Here is a 17,359-nt window from a genome sequence, read left to right as displayed (position 1 = left end):
AAGAAAAGATAAAAGGAAAAATTGGGATGAAGAAATAGTTCTTTTATATTTAAAATGATTTTAATATATTTTGTTTATAACAGTTGTAACAGTATTGAACATAAGAACATAAGAAATAGGAGCAGGAGTAGGCCATCTGGCCCTTCGAGCCTGCCCCGCCATTCAATAAGATCATGGCTGATCTGTCGTGGCTCAGTTCCACTTTCCCGCCCTCTCCCCATAACCCTTAATCCCCTCTCTTATCAAAAAACCATCAACCCGCTTCTTAAAAATATTTAGCGAGGCAGCCTCCACCACTTCAACGGGCAGAGAATTCCAGAGATTCACCACCCTTTGAGTGAAGAAGTTCCTCCTCAACTCCGTTCTGAACCGCCCCCCCTTTATCTTTAGGCTGTGCCCCCTAGTCCTACTGTCTTTTTTGAGCGGGAAGAGTCTTTCCACCTCTATCCTATCCATCCCATTCATCATCTTATACGTCTCAATGAGATCTCCCCTCATTCTTCTAAACTCTAACGAGTACAAGCCTAGTTTATTCAGCCTCTCCTCATAGCTCAACCCCCTCAACTCCGGTATCAGCCTAGTAAACCTCCTCTGCACTCCCTCCAAGGCCAAAATATCCTTGCGCAGGTGCGGCGCCCAAAACTGCACACAGTACTCCAGCTGCGGCCTCACCAATGCCCTATACAGCTGCAGCAAGACCTCCCTACTTTTATATTCAATCCCCCTCGCTATGAAGGCCAGCATCCCATTCGCCTTCCTGACCACCTGCTGCACCTGCAGGCTGGGTTTTTGCGACTCATGCACAAGGACCCCGAGGTCCCTCTGCACCGTCGCCTGCTGCAGTTTTTCGCCACGTAAGTAATAGTCCTTCCTTGCATATGAAATTTAAGTTTGTAGGTCAGCATAAAGTCCATCTTGGGGTTGAAAAAGCCCTTCTGCCCATTGAGTCTGCACTGATAATGTCCCTGCACTGTCAGATCATTAAGCAAGAGCTTAACAATCTAACTTGACCTCATCTGAAGGAAGGTGTTGGAATTTATAAACTTCTACCAATTATCAGAAGCAACACTTACCTGTTAGCTTAATTCATAACATCTTGGATCACTTTTCCCCAGGAGTATAACTGAGCAATGACCCTCAATTGACAGATCAATTTAAATGCAACAACTTAACCTGTTATCACCACTGTTTTCTACTTCCAAATTGCATTAACCAATGACAGCTAATATTAACTAATTTACAAAGATTAATATTCTAAACAATCTGAATTTATCAAGTTTTGTAAATGTACTGTACATTTTCTCTAAGTACCTTGCTTTTCTTGTTACATCTTATAGATTGGCTAGATGTAAGAAAAGCAAATCAGAATGGAAATTACAAATCACTACCACCTTCTTGAGAGCAGTTAAGGATGGACAATAATTGACTTGCCAATGCCATCCAATCCCAAAACAAGTGGAAAAACAGCCGGCAAACTACAAAGATTTATGAAACTACTGATAAAAAGAGTGGCAAAAATAAGCAAATCCAAATAATTAAAACTGTTTGTTTTCTGCTCAGCCTGGTGCATATGGGTCAGAGAGTTTCTGACAAAATGATATGCTTTACATTAACATGATGACTTTGCACAATTGTGTTTTATGAGTTTTCAGTAGCCTCATTAATGTTCCGTTATAAGATCTGGGCTTGAAGCCGAAATGTGATCCACAGTTATCGTCACACTATTGGTTTCAGGGTAATGTGTTGAATTAATATTCTGTTGAATTCTTACATGCTTCAGCAGGATTTTGTAAATGAGTGTCAGTTGACATAACATGAAAGAGCTTTTTGCCAATTATTTGAAGGTAATTTACAGAAAGAGCCACTTACTGAATCACTATAACCTACATCCTTGCCCTATCTCGTTTTTTACAATTTACAAAAGCTTTGCCTTCACCCTCGTTTCTGACGTGCGACAAGGTGTACTGTACCTCTGATCCGGGCGTGTATGGGATGTCAGGGAGGGGTGTTTCCTTTGGGGGAACATGTTGTGTCCTTTCTGGGCGGTTTCTCCATCCTTTGTCCCCACCTGGCACTCAGCTCATCTGTGGCTCCCTGTAGCTGTTCGCATGTGATAGCAGCCACACCCCAGGCAACAGCCTTGACAAGCTGGCAAAACCAGGTGAAAGTGATCAACGGGTCTCAACCCTCGGTGAGATAGGGAGATGTCTATCCCAGCATGTGAAGACAGAGTCTGGCGAATTGAGCAGACAAGACCAGTGGAAGGTCCAAGGGTCAAGAAGGTGATCTCTGCAAGCATCATGGAACGTGAAAAGCAAGACAAGACACAGAAGACGTCCTGGTCATCCACTGCGCCTAGTCCCACCTCCAGCCATCTTGACTCTTGTCTTGCCACTGGATCTAGATGGGAATTGGGAAGAGAGAGTGAGGCTGACACTGCGCAACTTTCCCTCACTTTAATCCAAATCGAGCGCTAGTTTTGACACCATCATCATTATCATCATCATCATCATGTGTTCTGTTCAACCCTTGAAGTCCTGTGGCAACGGACGAGCAATGAAGCAGCAGGTGTGGAAACACTGGGAGCTGCAGTCACAGACCTGCATGCTGGCGGCTCAGGTCTAATGGTCATTTTCCGTTGATCAATGCAGCAGTGGAACTCAGCGTCTACCTGGGCGACTGAGCAGTCTCAAGACACACACCATGTGTGGTGCTGACTGCTGGACAGATCAGACTCATTGTGTCCAAAAATGAGGCTCCGCGTCAGACCCCAGAGGCGATCACAAGGAAGCAAGGTTATGAAAAGAATCAATGCGGCCAAGCTAGAGAACCCCAGCATAGCTTCAGCACTGGCTGAAGACTTAGAAATCAAGCTTGCTGACCTACACCTTGCACGCGGCGCTGAGGACGAGTGGGAACGCTTCAGGGATGCTATCCATACATCTGCGCTGAAGATGCTCGGGCCCTCCACTCACAAGCAGCATGATTGGTTCAATGAGAAAGATGAGGAGATACAGGCTCTACTTGTTGAAAAGCACCGCCCTCTTCGGGCCTGTCAGAACGGCCCATCTTCAGCTGCCAAGAAAAATGCTTTTACCGGTGCTCACAGGACAGTCCAGAATAAACTGCATAAAATGCAAGATGCCTGGCTAAGTGCCAAGGCAGATGAAGTACAGGGATATGCTGACAGAAACAACGTGAAATTTTCTATGAAGCCCTCGACACTCTACGGACCTCAATCTCTCGGGAGCTTCCCCCCCCCCCCCCCCCAGTACAGATGGTGCAACTCTCATTACAGAGAGGGCTCAGATCCTGCGGAGATGGACTGAACACTTTGAAGCTGTGCTCAGCCGACCATCGTCTATTAAAGATGAGGCAATAGGCTGATATCAACAGCACCATGAATAACCCACCGGTAATAGTCAAGGTCACAAAAGCTGTCAGCCAGCTGTACAGTGGCAAAGCCCCAGGGGCAGATGCCATACCCACAGAGATCTATAAAGTTGCTGGTCCTACACTTATTGCGAAGCTCACGGAATTGTTCCAGTCCTTTTGGAAGCAAGAATCCATTCCTCAGGAACTTAAAGATGCTTCTGTCGCAAACCTCTACAAGAGGAAGGGCAATTGGCAAGTATGTGACGACTACCAAGGAATCTCGCTGCTCTCCATCACAGGAAAAACCCTTGCAAGAGTCCTGCTAAATCGTCTGGTCACTCATCTGGAGCTAGGCCTGCTTCCAGAGTCAGTGTGGCTTCCCAAAGGTCATGGGACTACTGACATGATTTTTGCTGCACGCCAATTTCAGGAGACGTGTCAGGAGCAGAATTGCGAGTTCTACACAACCTTTGTTGACCTCACGAAAGTCTTCAACACTAAGCCAACAAGGCCTGTGGAGGATCATGTCAAAGTTCGGCTGCCCTCCCAAATTCATTCAGATGGTACGCCAGTTCCACGATGGCCAGAGTACTGGATGGCGGAGAATCCTCTGAGGCAGTCCCAGTCACCGATGACGTCAAACAGGGCTGTGTGCTTGCACCCACACTGTTCAGCATGACGTTTACTGCCATGCTGAATGATGCCTTCCAGGACTGTGTTGTTGGAATCAGCCTCAAGTACAGAGTGGATGGGAAGCTCTTCAACCTGAGGAGACTTCAAAGCTATTACCAAAGTGAAAGAGACTGTTCTGAGAGATTTCCTCTTTGACTGCGCCCTGTATGCTGACTCAACCAGCGATGCAAGTCAGTATGGACAAATTTTCAACAGTTTGTGACAACTTTGGACTCACCATCAACATTAAAAAGACCAGAGTCATGCACCAGCCTGCTCCTCGTGCACTGTACACAGAACCCATAATCACAATCAAAGGATAGAAACTACAGGCAGTGGACCAGTTAACTTACCTTGGCAGCACCCTCTCCCAAGCAGAACAAAAGAAATAGGAGCAGGAGTAGGCCATCCAGCCCTTCGAGCCTGCCCCGCCATTCAACAAGATCATGGCTGACCTGAAGTGGCTCAGTTCCACTTTCCCGCTTTCTCCCCATAACCCTTAATCCCCTTGCCTACCAAAAACCTATCTACCCGTGTCTTAAATATATTTAACAAGGTAGCCTCCACCACTTCAACGGGCAGAGAATTCCAGAGATTCACCACCCTTTGAGTGAAGAAGTTCCTCCTCAACTCCGTTCTAAGCTGTGCCCTCTAGTCCTGCTGTCCTTCTTGAGCAGGAAGAACCTCTCCACCTCTACCCTATCCATCCCTTTCATCATCTTGTACGTCTCAATGAGATCTCCCCTCATCCTTCTAAACTCTTAACGAGTACAAGCCCAGTCTATTCAGCCTCTCCTCATAGCTCAACCCCCTCAACTCCAGTATCAGCCTAGTGAACCTCCTCTGCACTCCCTCCAAGGCCAAAATATCCTTGTGCAGGTGCGGCGACCAAAACTGCACACAGTACTCCAGCTGCGGCCTCACCAGTGCCCTGTACAGTTGCAGCAAGACCTCCCTACTTGTATATTCAATCCCCCTCGCGATGAAGGCCAGCATCCCATTTGCCTTCCTGACCACCTGCTGCACCTGTTGGCTGGGTTTTTGCAACTCATGCACAAGGACCCCCCCCAGGTCCGTCTGCACCATAGCATGCTGCAGCTTTTCGCCCTGTAAGTAGTAGTCCTTCCTACCATTATTCCTACCAAAGTGGATAACCTCACACTTGCCAACATTGTATTCCATCTGCCAGGTCCTCGCCCACTCGCTCAGCCTATCTAGATCCCTCTGCCGACTTTCCACACCCTCCACACAATTTGTCGTTCCACCTATCTTTGTGTCGTCAGCAAATTTTGACACCTTACACTCGGTTCCCTCCTCCAGATCATCTATGTAAATGGTAAATAGCTGAGGCCCCAGCACCGATCCCTGGGGCACTCCACTGGTCACCAGTGACCACTCCACTGGTCACCAGTGACCACTCCACTGGTCACCAGTGACCACTCCACTGGTCACCAGTGACTATTGATACAGAAGTTAACTGCAGAATAGCAAAGGCAAGTTCTGCTTTTGGTAGACTGCGCTCCACCGTATGGGAACGTCGAGGAATCAGCCCAGCAACAAAACTGAAGGCCTACAGGGCTGCGGTACCCACGACCCTCCTGTATGCCTGTGAAATGTGGATTGTGTACTGAAGGCATGCAAGACAGCTGAATCATTTCCACATGACTTGTCTTCACAGAATATTACGCATCCGTTGGCAAGACAAAGTACCCAACACTGAAGCTCTCTCTAGAGCAAGTCTACCATCAGTCCACACACTGCTGATGAGAGCACAGACCTGGTGGGCCGGTCATTTCATCCTTATGTCAGATGAGCGCATACCCAAGCAGCTCCTTTTTGAGGAACTCTCTGCCAGAAGGCGCTCGCTTAGAGGGCAGAAGAAACATTTCAGAGACACACTCGAGGCCTCCCTGAAGTCGCTTGACATTGACACGACACCTGAGAAACGCTGGCACAAAACCTGGCACTGCCTCATCCACAAAGGCCGTCAAGCTCACGAAGCAAGGCGTATCGCTGAAGCACAACTTAAGCGCAAGCTGTGCAAGTCCAGAGCCACCAGCGCAACAACTATAGCGTCTGTCCAGTATGTGCCAGGACATTCCATGCTCGAATTGGCCTGATCAGTCATCTTCAGACACACCACAACCAGCCTCAAAATGACTAATGGTGTTGAGATCCTTATCGGTGAGAATGGACGAACAACCTCTGATCCACGACAAATGGACCCAGTACTCTTCTCCCTCCTAGGATAATCGGTGGCCTTTCTCCCCTTCCCCATCAGTAATTCATTCCATGCTTTCTGTACCCTGTATTCCTGTATTGTATCCTGTGCTAGTGGTTGCTGGAAGCCTCTGCCCACCAATCATTCCTCTATTTGCAGGCACCTTCACTTTTCCCACCTTTAGGATGAACCTGCTCCATGTTTCTCATTGAGATTCCATCTCTCACATCCACTATTTCTGGATGCCACATTCCAACTGTTTACAGCTCCCAGGGGTCATTCACTAAACCAAACACCACATTCTCGTAGACTCATAGACCCCTACAGTGCAGAGAGGCCCTTTGGCCCATTGAGTCTGCACCAAACACAATCCCACCCAGGCCCTACCCTCATATCCCTACATATTATACCCACTAATCCCTCTAACCTACGCATCCCTGGACACTAAGGGGCAATTTCTTAGCATGGCCAATCAACCTAACCCGCACATCTTTGGACTGTGGGAGGAAACCGGAGTACCCGGAGGAAACACGCAGACACGAGGAGAACGTGCAAACTGCACACAGACAGTGACCTGAGCCGGGAATCGAACCCAGGACCCTGGAGCTATGAAGCAGCAGTGCTAACCACTGTGCTACTGTGCCGCCCACCCTGATGTTACAAAACTCTTGATTCCTTTATGCAATACTGCCACAACCATAGAGTCATAGAATTCCAACAGTGGAAAAGGAGTAATTTAGCCCACTGAGCCTGCACCAGCAGCAATCTGATCTGGTGCTATCCCTGTAACCCCACATATTTACCTTGCTAATCCCCCTGACATTATTAAGGGGTAATTTAGTATGACCAATCGACCTAACACCTCATTGGAGTGTGGGAGGAAACTAGAGTACCCAAGGAAGCCCACCCAAATACAGGAAGAATGCACAAACTACACCAGATCCAAGGCTGGAATTGAACCCAGGTCCTTGACACTAAGGCAGCAGTGCTCACCACTGTGCTGCCCATAATCATTTCTGTTAATGTAACAAATGTTACACAAATATTGCTAAAATTCAGCAGGTCTCCCTTGCCATTACTGAAAAGAAGAGATTGATGGTATTTGTGTTTTTTTTTGATGTGGAAATGCTGGGATTGGACTGGGGTGAACACAGTAAGAATTCTCACAACACCAGGTTAAAGTCCAACAGGTTTATTGGTAGCTAGTGGCTTCCAAACACTAGTGATATTTGCTACCAAATAAACCTGTTGGATTTTAACCTGGTGTTGTGAGGCTTCTTACTATTTTCTTTCTTTTGCCAGTGTATGCTGCAGCATTAAAGAATAAGGAGTACATAAGGGCATTAGAGTTTCACAGTAAAAATATAAATCCACTTGTGACTAATAAATGTACTTTAGAAGCAGGAATAAACCATTTGCTATCAAGTCTGCTCCAGTACAATCGTGATTGGTAGTCTTCAAGATAAGAATATCTTTCCTTGGATATGGAGACCAAAACAGCGCACATTCCAAGGGTGCTCTCACCAAAGCACTGTACAATTACAGCAACACTTTCTCTTGTACTTCAATCCCCTTCTGATAAATACCAACCTACTTGCACTCCTAACTTCAATATTCATTGTACGAGTACACTCTGTCCCCTGAACACCAATATTTGCAAATTTTACACTTTTTAACAGTCATTCTGTTCTTCTGTGATCGAAGTGAATAACCTCTCACTAATCCATATTATACTCCTTCTGTCATCTTGCTGCCCACCCACTTAACCTGTCTGTATCTTTTTGCAGGCTTCGTGTCCTCCTCACAGCCTACATTCCTATAGTCACTTCTAGGATTTGATCCACAAAACTTTGGAAAGACTAAAATCTTGTAAGAAAAAGTACTTAATTGGATTAAATGTGTGACCCAACATCCTATCATGATCTCACATTCCTTTTGTTAAATAAACCTGGACATTCTCTGACACATTATGACTAATGCTACTGGAGATGTGCTAGTTTTAAATCAATTGCAACATTTTGACCATAATTTCACTCACCCCCAGTCTTTTCCTTTCCTGTAATAATACTTGTTTCTATTGAGCTGAAAACTTATTTCAGTATCATGGAACAAGTTTAAAATTTTTCTGGATGCACCAGTCATCTAAGGATTAAAATGTAATACAGTTTTGGACACAAGTTATTTATTAATAAAAAAACATTTTTATCTGAGCCAGTGAAGATTTTAAATAATTCCTGCATAGAGATGATTGAAGTATTTGGCTGGCTATAGAGTAGTTGTTTGTGATGGCAAAGTAGAACTAATAGGAGATTTAGACAGAGAAACTCATGAACTTGCTATCTCATATTCCCAGTTGGAGGAGGTTGTATTGAAAAATGATTTTTGATGACAAGGGGAAATTACTTTTAAAATTGGTAAATAAAATTGGACATGCGGTCTGACAGCTTTTTTGAAAGATCTTCCCTGTGACCAATTGTATTTTATTAACGGTAGTACCAAAAGAGCCTGTTTTCCACCGAATATCTTACTGTTTGCGGCAACAAATATTACTTTTATGTGCCCAATTACGAACTTAACCAGAATGTGCCTGTGTTTTTCAGTCACTAAATTCAGACATTTTGAAAGTAAAAGCAAAACAACTGGTAACAATGTCACTAGTACAAAAGCAATATACCAAGGATCTGAAATAAAAGTAGAAGATGCTCTAAACACTCAGCAAGTTGGGGTGAGAGAAAGACAGATCATATCTCAGGTTGAGGATCTTTAATCAGAATTGGGAAAAGTTAAAGCTGTGAAAGGAGAGAAAGCAGGCTGGAAGGCAAGAGAGCTTAAATGACAAATCAGTTCATGTTGCAAGAACAGTTAAAGAAATAAAAGGTTTACCTAATGACGGTATGAATTTCACCAACATCCTGTTCCGGTCCCTCCATGCGGAAGCTATAGTTAAGAAAGCCCATAAACGCCTCTACTTTCTCAGGCATGTCCACTATAACTCTCGCCAATCCCTCAGATGCATCATAGAAAGCATTCTGTCTGATTGTATTACAGTTTGGTATGGCTCTTGCTTTGCCCAAGACCGCAATAAACTACAAAGTGCTGTGAATGAAGCTCAGTCCATCACTTGTATCAGCCTCCCATCCACTGATACTGCCTATACTTCCCCCTGCCATGGAAAAGCAGCCAGCATAATCAAAGACCCCACCCACCCTGGATATACTGTCTTCCACCTTCTTCCGTCAGAAAAAAGATACAAGTCTGAGCACACCAACTGACTCAAGTACAGCTTCTTTTCTACTGCCATCAGACTTTTGAATGGACCTACCTCGTGTTGATCTTTCTCTACATCCTTGCTATGTCTGTAACACTACACTCTGTACTCGCTCCTTTCCTACATCAGTATTTTTTGTATAGTACAGAAGAAACAATACTTCTCACTGTATACTAATACATGTGACAATAAATCAAAGCAAAAATTATTACAGAAAGTAGTTGTCCAATCTGTGTGTGTTCTCCCCAGTGTAGAAAAGATTGCATTTTGAGCAATAAATATAATATACTGAATTGAAAGAATTGCAAGTAAAACACGCTTTTACTTGGAAGGGGTGATTGGGACCTTGTATAATAGGAAAAGAAAATGAAGGACAGATTTTAAAGCTCTTTCACTTGCCTCAGAAGGTGCCTTGATAAGGGAAAGGGAGGGGTAAAGTGCAGTGATTGAGTTGTGGAGTGGATGTTTGGTGGTAGCATCACAGTGGAGGTGATGGAAATGGTACAGGATGATCCATTGAATAGAGGCTGGGAATGCTATCATGGCTCTGGAAAGAAGAGAAAGAGGTGAGAATGGAAGTGTGAGAAGTGAAATCAACACAGTTGATGCCCTTGTCAGCCAGAGTGGGGAGATAATCTTTGGTTGAGGAAATGTGACATATTGGAAGGGCATCTACGGAAGATTGCATTGTCGGAACAGATTTGATGGGGAAGTATAGCTGAGGTTGTTGAGAGTCTGAGGTTTTAATGAATTAGGATAGTCTTTATCAGGGAATGGAATGAGAGGTCAAGGAAGAGGAGGGAAAAGTTCAAGGTTGACTATGTGTAAGTGGAAGAATGGCTGAAAATGGACCCAAATTGATTAAATCTTTCAGTTCAGGGTGAGAGCAGGAAACTGTCAGTACAGTCATCAGTGCATCGTGATTAGTGAAGGCCCAAGTGAGGAAGTGATCTGAGTAGGCCTAGAATAAAGAATGTTCCACATGCAGCACAGTGGTCAGTGCTACTGCCTTACAGCTGCTGGAATCCGAGCTCAATTCCCACTTGGGTCACTGTCCGTGTGAAGTTTTCACATTCTCGGTGTGTCTGTGGGTTTCCTCTGGGTGCTCCAGTTTCCTCCCACAGTCCAAAAATGTGCGGGTTAAGTGGTTTGGTCATGCCAAATTGCCCTTTAGTATCAGGGGCACTAGCTAGGATAAAGAGGGTTAAGGGGATAAAGCCTGGGTGGGATAGTGGTCAGTGCAGACTCAATGGGCCAAATGGCCGCCTTCTGCACTGTATGATTCTATGTCATATAAAAATTAAAATCATGCATAGTTAGGACTTCTGCTGGTTCCCATTGCAGCACATTTTAGTTTGGAGGAAATGAGGGTACTTAAGAGCTTGTGTGAACAAACTCAGCTGGGTGGTGTGGTGGTGAATGGAGACTAATTGAATCTCCATTCAAGGAAGAAGATGAGAGCTCTCAAACTGTCATATTTGCGAATTGAAGTATAGAAGGATTGGACATTGGAAAAGTAGATTGCTGGGCCCAGAAAACTGGAAGCTGTTAAAGTGGCAAAGGAAATCACAAGTGACATGTCTATGTGGAAAGAGACTTGACAAGGAGAGAAATGTAGTCCAGATAGGGCTGCATGAACAGGCTGAAACAGTGATCTTCTATGGCATACCTGTTTGCCGATCTCGTGAAGGAGGCAGAAGCAGGCTGTTCAGGTTATGGAACAAAGGGTCGTGGGTCATGAAACAAGGTCACTAACAGTCTTGGAACGGTGGCTTGCTGTTTGATATTGGGGTTATGATCCAGGGCAGGTAGAAGGGAGTGTCAAAAAAATTGTCCTGTGCCCTCTGTTTGTTAGAGGTCAATGCACCAAATGATAACAGCACCATTTGTATCAAGAGGTTTGATGATAATTGGGGTTGAATGTGAGAGCACAGAGTGCTGCAAATTCAGTTGGTGAAAGCAGAGAAATTTCAGACTGTCAATGTTGCACCTGCATATCTCAAAATGATCTAAAGGAGCGAGAGGCCTGAGGGAGGGGTCGAAGTGGAGGAGGAACTCTGAAGATTGGAAATGGATATGCTGTACAAAAGATAGCTTTTTTATGCCAAAGGCGTAATGAATCATTCTAATAGCCTATAAATTGCAATATGATTTGTATTTCCTATAGTTCTATTGTAAGGCAGTGAGAAGACCTGGTGAATAATATATCTATAAACCTAATGTATTAGATTATTTTACTTCTGAATATTCATTACAGAAAGTTGTAAATGTTCGGAAATGTAAATAGGGTAGTGTGCAAACTTGTCAAGAGTTTAAAAGTTAAAGTTTATTTATCAATCACAAGTAAGGCTTACACTAACACTGCAATGAAGTTGCTGTGAAATTTCCCTAGTTGCCACAGTGTGGCGCCTGTTCAGGTTAATGCACCTAACCAGCGCGTCTTTCAGAATGTGGGAGGAAACAGGAGCATCTGGAGAAAACCTACGCAGACACAAGGAGAATGTGCAAACTCCAAACACAGTGATCCAAGCTGGGAATTGAACCCAGGGCCCCTGCCTGGCACTGTTAACCATTGTGCTACCGTGCCATCAATTCAGGTGCTCTGGGACTTTTTGTGTTATTGACAGCATAAAGGGGTGGGTTGCATTGTGGCATAGTGATTAGCACTGCTGCCTCAGAGCAGCTGGGGACCCAAGTTTGATTCCAGCCTTGGGTGACTGTGTGGAGTTTGCACATTCTCCCTGAATCTGTGTGCGTTTCCTCTGGGTGCTCCGGTTTTGTGTCTCAATCTAAAAATGTGCAGATTAGGTGGATTGGCCATGCTAAGTAGCCCCTTAGTGTCCCAAGATGTGTAGTTTAAAGGGATTAGTGGGGTAAATGCATGCTATTTACAGAGATAGAGTGGCGGGGGAGGGGCTGGGCCTGGGTAAGATGCTTTGTTGGAGAGTTGCTGTAGACTCAATAGGTCAAATGGCCTCCTTCTGCATTGTGGGGACTCTGATATTACCCAGCCTTTGACTGTTGTGCCTACTATATTTATGCAATTAGTCCAGTTCAGTTTGTGGTCGACAGTGACACCCAGGAATGAATGATATTCAATATATGAGAATGTAGGGAGATTCTCTCCAATTTACTCCCTAAGATGTGTAGGTAAGGCAGTAAATGCATGGGATTATGGGGATAGGTGGGATCATTGGTGGGGTGCTCTTTCGGAGAGTTGGCGCAGACTCAGTGGGCCGAATGCACTGTAGGATGCTGTGTGTGGAGATTAATTACTGGGCTCTCTTTCTTGATCTGGTGGGATTTCACAATAACTCAAGATTTTGGGTCTAAAATTCCTGGAGTCTGGATTTATCAAGAGTGTTGATTTTTTTACAAAGTCCATAAATATTCTGCAGAGGTAGCAATGAAGTTAATAATGCTGCCCATTATTTATGTGAAAGTACAGCAGCAACTTCTGAGGGAGGATGAAGCTGAATGTGGAAATCTGTTACACCACTAGCTTTGTAAAAATGGCATCTGTTAGTCTGCTCATCATTCAAATGTATATTCTTCCTTTGATTTTTTTTTCTTTCAATCCAATTTTTCTTTTCTCATCCTTTTTCTGTACCTGATTTAATGTTAAATTCTTTCTAAGGGCGGTTTCTTTCTTCGTTCTTGTACCATTAATTTCATGATCCTTCTCTCTGATTAAGGTGATGCACAGTTGATTGTCCTGCTCATTCAGATCCCAGGTGCCCAGTATCCCCTGCTGCACTGTTGTCAGCTCACACTGAGCAACTTGCCATGCAGTTTTTATTAGAGAACCAAACATGCAAAACCAGGCCTGACTAATGGCAGGCATCCTTGGATGTCCTCGCACAGCACATTGTGGGCCAATATTTCTGCATAGTGCTAGTTTGAGATTGTGGTTTAGACATGCTGCTGATAATGAAAGAGAAGCCCTAATCTGTCTATGGTCATTATGCTGATAGCAAATGGAAATAGTCTCTTAACACAGATGTTTGAGGATTTACAAGTATACTTATTTTTGTTCCATATTATCTGGCTATATTCAGTAATTTAGTGTGTTTCCAAATAGTTTGGCAGTTGTACATTTGCTTAACTTTTTTTTCTGAACCTGGCAATAGGTGAGGCGAACATATTCACATGGTACATACAGGGCTGGCCCAATGCGACAGATCAGCTTGGTGGGAGCTGTGGATGAAGAAGTTGGAGACTATTTTCCAGATTTCCTTGACAGACTGGAAGAATCACCTTTTTTAAAAGCAAGTATTTTTTTACTCAATGAAACGTATAAATGTTGTTGTTCATTTAGTATTGTCTAAGCTGAGCAACTGATATACACTGTAACCTCACAAATCAAAAACGCTTGGATTCAAGGCATTTCTAGATTTTGGAATATGTACATATGAATTAGGAGTAGAATGCCTAATCACAAGCGGATAATATGGATGCAAATATGTACATGAGACATAGAACAGTGACGAAATGTTATAAAGCAGTAATTACAATTCTTAGTTGCCATGATTTAAATAATAATTTACATTTGCACTGATGCAAACAGATTTGAGTCTCAAAAACGGCGGTGGAACCAAGTGACTGTAGAGTAGAAAATACAGGAAACAGAATTATCAGCAATTCCATTGGTAATTTACTTGCCTCTGTGACCCATCTTGCATCCAGATTGCCTTTACACAGGAAGTTCCCAAACTGTGGTTTACTGTATTGGACTTGCAGGGGTAGCTTTTGACAGACTTTTTTAAAATCTTGTTGTTTGAGAACCTGACTATATTAGCAAATTGCTTTTACCTAACTCAGTTTTAAACTGATTTTGATGTCAACATTGTTCGCACTATATTGCAGTGCCTCAAGTGGCCAGACCTGGAGTTTTACGTTACCTCTAAACCAATTTTTGACAACAGGTGTTAACCAGATTTTGTATTTTTGGTTTGACAGATTACTGTGTATAATGGTGATACTGTACCTTTAAGAAATATATGTACATGTTCTTTTTTAAGGGGTGTGTTTAGAATTCATATCTTTTGCAAGGTGATGACTTGTTTAGGAAATGTTTAAAAATTGATAGGTGGGAGCCCAGGATAAGTAATTGTTTTAAACCTGAAGTGTTTGTTTTAAGCTAAGCCAATGCATTTGAGTTTATTTGGGTCTCCTTTGGAGGTTTCAGAGTAGAGTTTTGATTAGGTTGATTGACAAGGACCAAAATTATATGCTTAATGGGAGGAACTAAACTTGTAGGGAAGTTTCGGTTTCATTGTTTTTAATAGAAGCAGTTGCTGTTTGCACTGTCAGATGAAACACATGTCTCTGTCTCTCCAGAAGTGTTCTGAAAGCTCTAGCACTGTTAAGCAAGTACGCCTGTGTTTTATTAACTAATTTTGAAAAGGGCTTTAAGTCTGTAAGAAGGATATTGCTTAAATTGGAATTCCTAGTGAGAGGTTAGCATTTAAGGGTTGTATCTTGTCTTGTTTACGTATTGTTCAATTGGTAAATGTTAAGCTAATTCATTTGTTATAGTCAAACTGTGTTAATAAAATTGGTTTTGATAAAAGCTTCCCAGTGTGCCAGTAGGATCATGTCTGGAGTGGTACATCATATCCTCAAAATGCTAAAATAATAAATTGTTGGGATCTAGTCTGATTTTGTAATATACCTTGGGCCTTCTGATCTGGAATCTGAGTAATATATGATGCAACCACTGGAGGTTGATGTTTGGAAGGGAATTGGGAGATTAGCTGACCATGAAAATGGCCCAGAGAAAGCTACCAAATGGTGCATCTTCTCAGCCCGCTGTCTTTCTCTGCAGCAAATTCAGCATAGACTGTATTGTCAGAGTGGGGTCCCTGAACCCCACCAGACTTTGTTTAATACAAAGTTGCCCATCATGGCATAACCACTATTTTATGAAATGGAAAATAGCAGGTATAATCACCTAAAGCTGGGAGGCAGGAAGTGAAGGTTGGTTTGAAAAACATTTATGTATGAACTGAAAATGGGGATTAACACCTTTGACAGTTCATTCGAGGATGTGTTCAGTGTCCACCATTGTTTTCCAACTAATTACTAGTCTTCAAATGCAAAAATAATGTGCACACAGTATTTGAAATACTTGTCCAAAGTACTTATACTACTTATGAACAAAGAACAACCCAGCATGGGAAACAGGCCCTTCGGCCCAACGAGCCTGCGCCGCCGCATCACCCTACACCTATTCTACCCTGCGTGTCTACGAATGGAACCCCTAACTTAGCCAGATACAGGGGAGAATAGTGTCAATTTGGTAAAACCAATCAGCCTAAGAGCGCATCTTTGGGGTGTGGGAGGAAAATTATGGTATTATAGTAATAAACTATTATAGTTTATTTCACTTTTAACCATTTTTAACATCAGATTAATTTGTAAAGTTGGAATAATGAGAACTTGAATTATGCATGTGTGATTGAAGTTACTGGAGCATTGTAACCATTGCAGAACTGCCTGAATTTATAGTAATACAAATATGGTTGAAAAGTCCACAAAAGTTCTAAACAGTTTAAAATATTTGGACGTCCATGGAAATCATAACAGACTTCTGGTTATTACCTGAAGAAAATCTGGATTCTTTACTTTGAATTTACATTTGTAAATCACTGCCTTAAAAAAAATCCTCGGTTCTCCCACTCAAGAATAGTACAAATGCATTTGCCTTTTAAGGCCAAAAGATCTTGGTTTGAATTTTTTGGTAGTCCTACCAAATATTTGTAGTATTACTTCAGTGCTGGAATAGTAGATTCCATCTTTTAAATAAAGGTGAATTTCTACGTAATACTGAATTGTAAATGGTATCATGAAGGACATCTGCAGGCATTTGGTTGATCTCATCAGTCTGCTGAATTAGATAAATTTTGATGAACATCTGTGTAAACAACGAGCTAATCTTATGATTTTCTTCTTCCAATAGCGTACATTACCATGGGGATCACTTTCTAGTCTCAAACTCAAGTGCCGTAAGGAAAGTGATGATGGCCCTATTATGTGGGTTCGTCCAGGAGAGCAGGTGATCCCTATAGCAGATATGCCAAAATCACCTTTTAAACGAAGACGGTAAGTTCAATGTCTTGTGTATTGCGTTTGCCCAATTTTCTTTTCTAACTCCCAACAATTAAGCTTTCACTGCTCATCTGCATCCATTTTCAGATGCTAGGCACAGGACATCTATATTCCCTGTATGTACTACTGGTCTTACGGAGCAAATGTCAAATCTGCTTTACAGTAGAACACATTCTGACAATGCATTGTGAATGCTAGTTTGCGCCACTGAAGATTATTATAATGGATTGACTATCCATTTTGACATCGTTTTGAGTATTTTGAGTAATCTGAATATTTTTGCCTTTGCTTATCTGCCACTATTGCTCTGTGATTGTCATTAAAAAATTCTTTATGTTGTAAATTTACTTAAAACCAATTTAAATTTATCCTCTGGTCCTAATACCCGTTGAAGTAATTTTGTATATTTACCTTATTATTTCTTATTTGGGATCTCCTTTCTTTGAAGATTATGTAGCATCTCTAATCCTTCCTCCGCATTCATTTTCTTTGCGTTGAACTTGTACCTTTATTTTTATAAGCAAGATAATGTCCAAAACTAAACACGGCAATACATTGTTTATTTTCTGTGTTGAATGTTTCATGTTATTAATCTTTAAACTTGTACAGATGAAATTAGTCAATACAATATGCAACACGCCATGAAGGATACTACTTAATCAAAAATGTTTAATCCTAAACGCTGTTTGAAAGGTGTTGAGAGATGGTCAGCA

The 17,359-nt window shown here is 42.7% G+C and overlaps 1 protein-coding gene across 1 annotated transcript in view; it reads left to right on the top strand.

Annotated features, from left to right (window-relative positions):
• LOC145355395 (lysine-specific demethylase RSBN1L-like) overlaps positions 1-17,359 on the top strand; it is a 51,485-nt gene that overhangs the window by 24,554 nt on the left and 9,572 nt on the right. The window contains exons 3-4 of the mRNA XM_080207445.1: positions 13,667-13,804; positions 16,498-16,640. Coding sequence (XP_080063571.1) covers positions 13,667-13,804; positions 16,498-16,640 — 281 coding nt within the window. The remainder of the gene's footprint in view (positions 1-13,666; positions 13,805-16,497; positions 16,641-17,359) is intronic.

Source organism: Carcharhinus amblyrhynchos, chromosome 19 (genome assembly GCF_965287045.1).
Source record: "Carcharhinus amblyrhynchos chromosome 19, sCarAmb.v2.hapA, whole genome shotgun sequence".
Classification (NCBI taxonomy): domain Eukaryota; kingdom Metazoa; phylum Chordata; class Chondrichthyes; order Carcharhiniformes; family Carcharhinidae; genus Carcharhinus; species Carcharhinus amblyrhynchos.
This window is presented reverse-complemented; position numbering and strand designations above follow the sequence as displayed.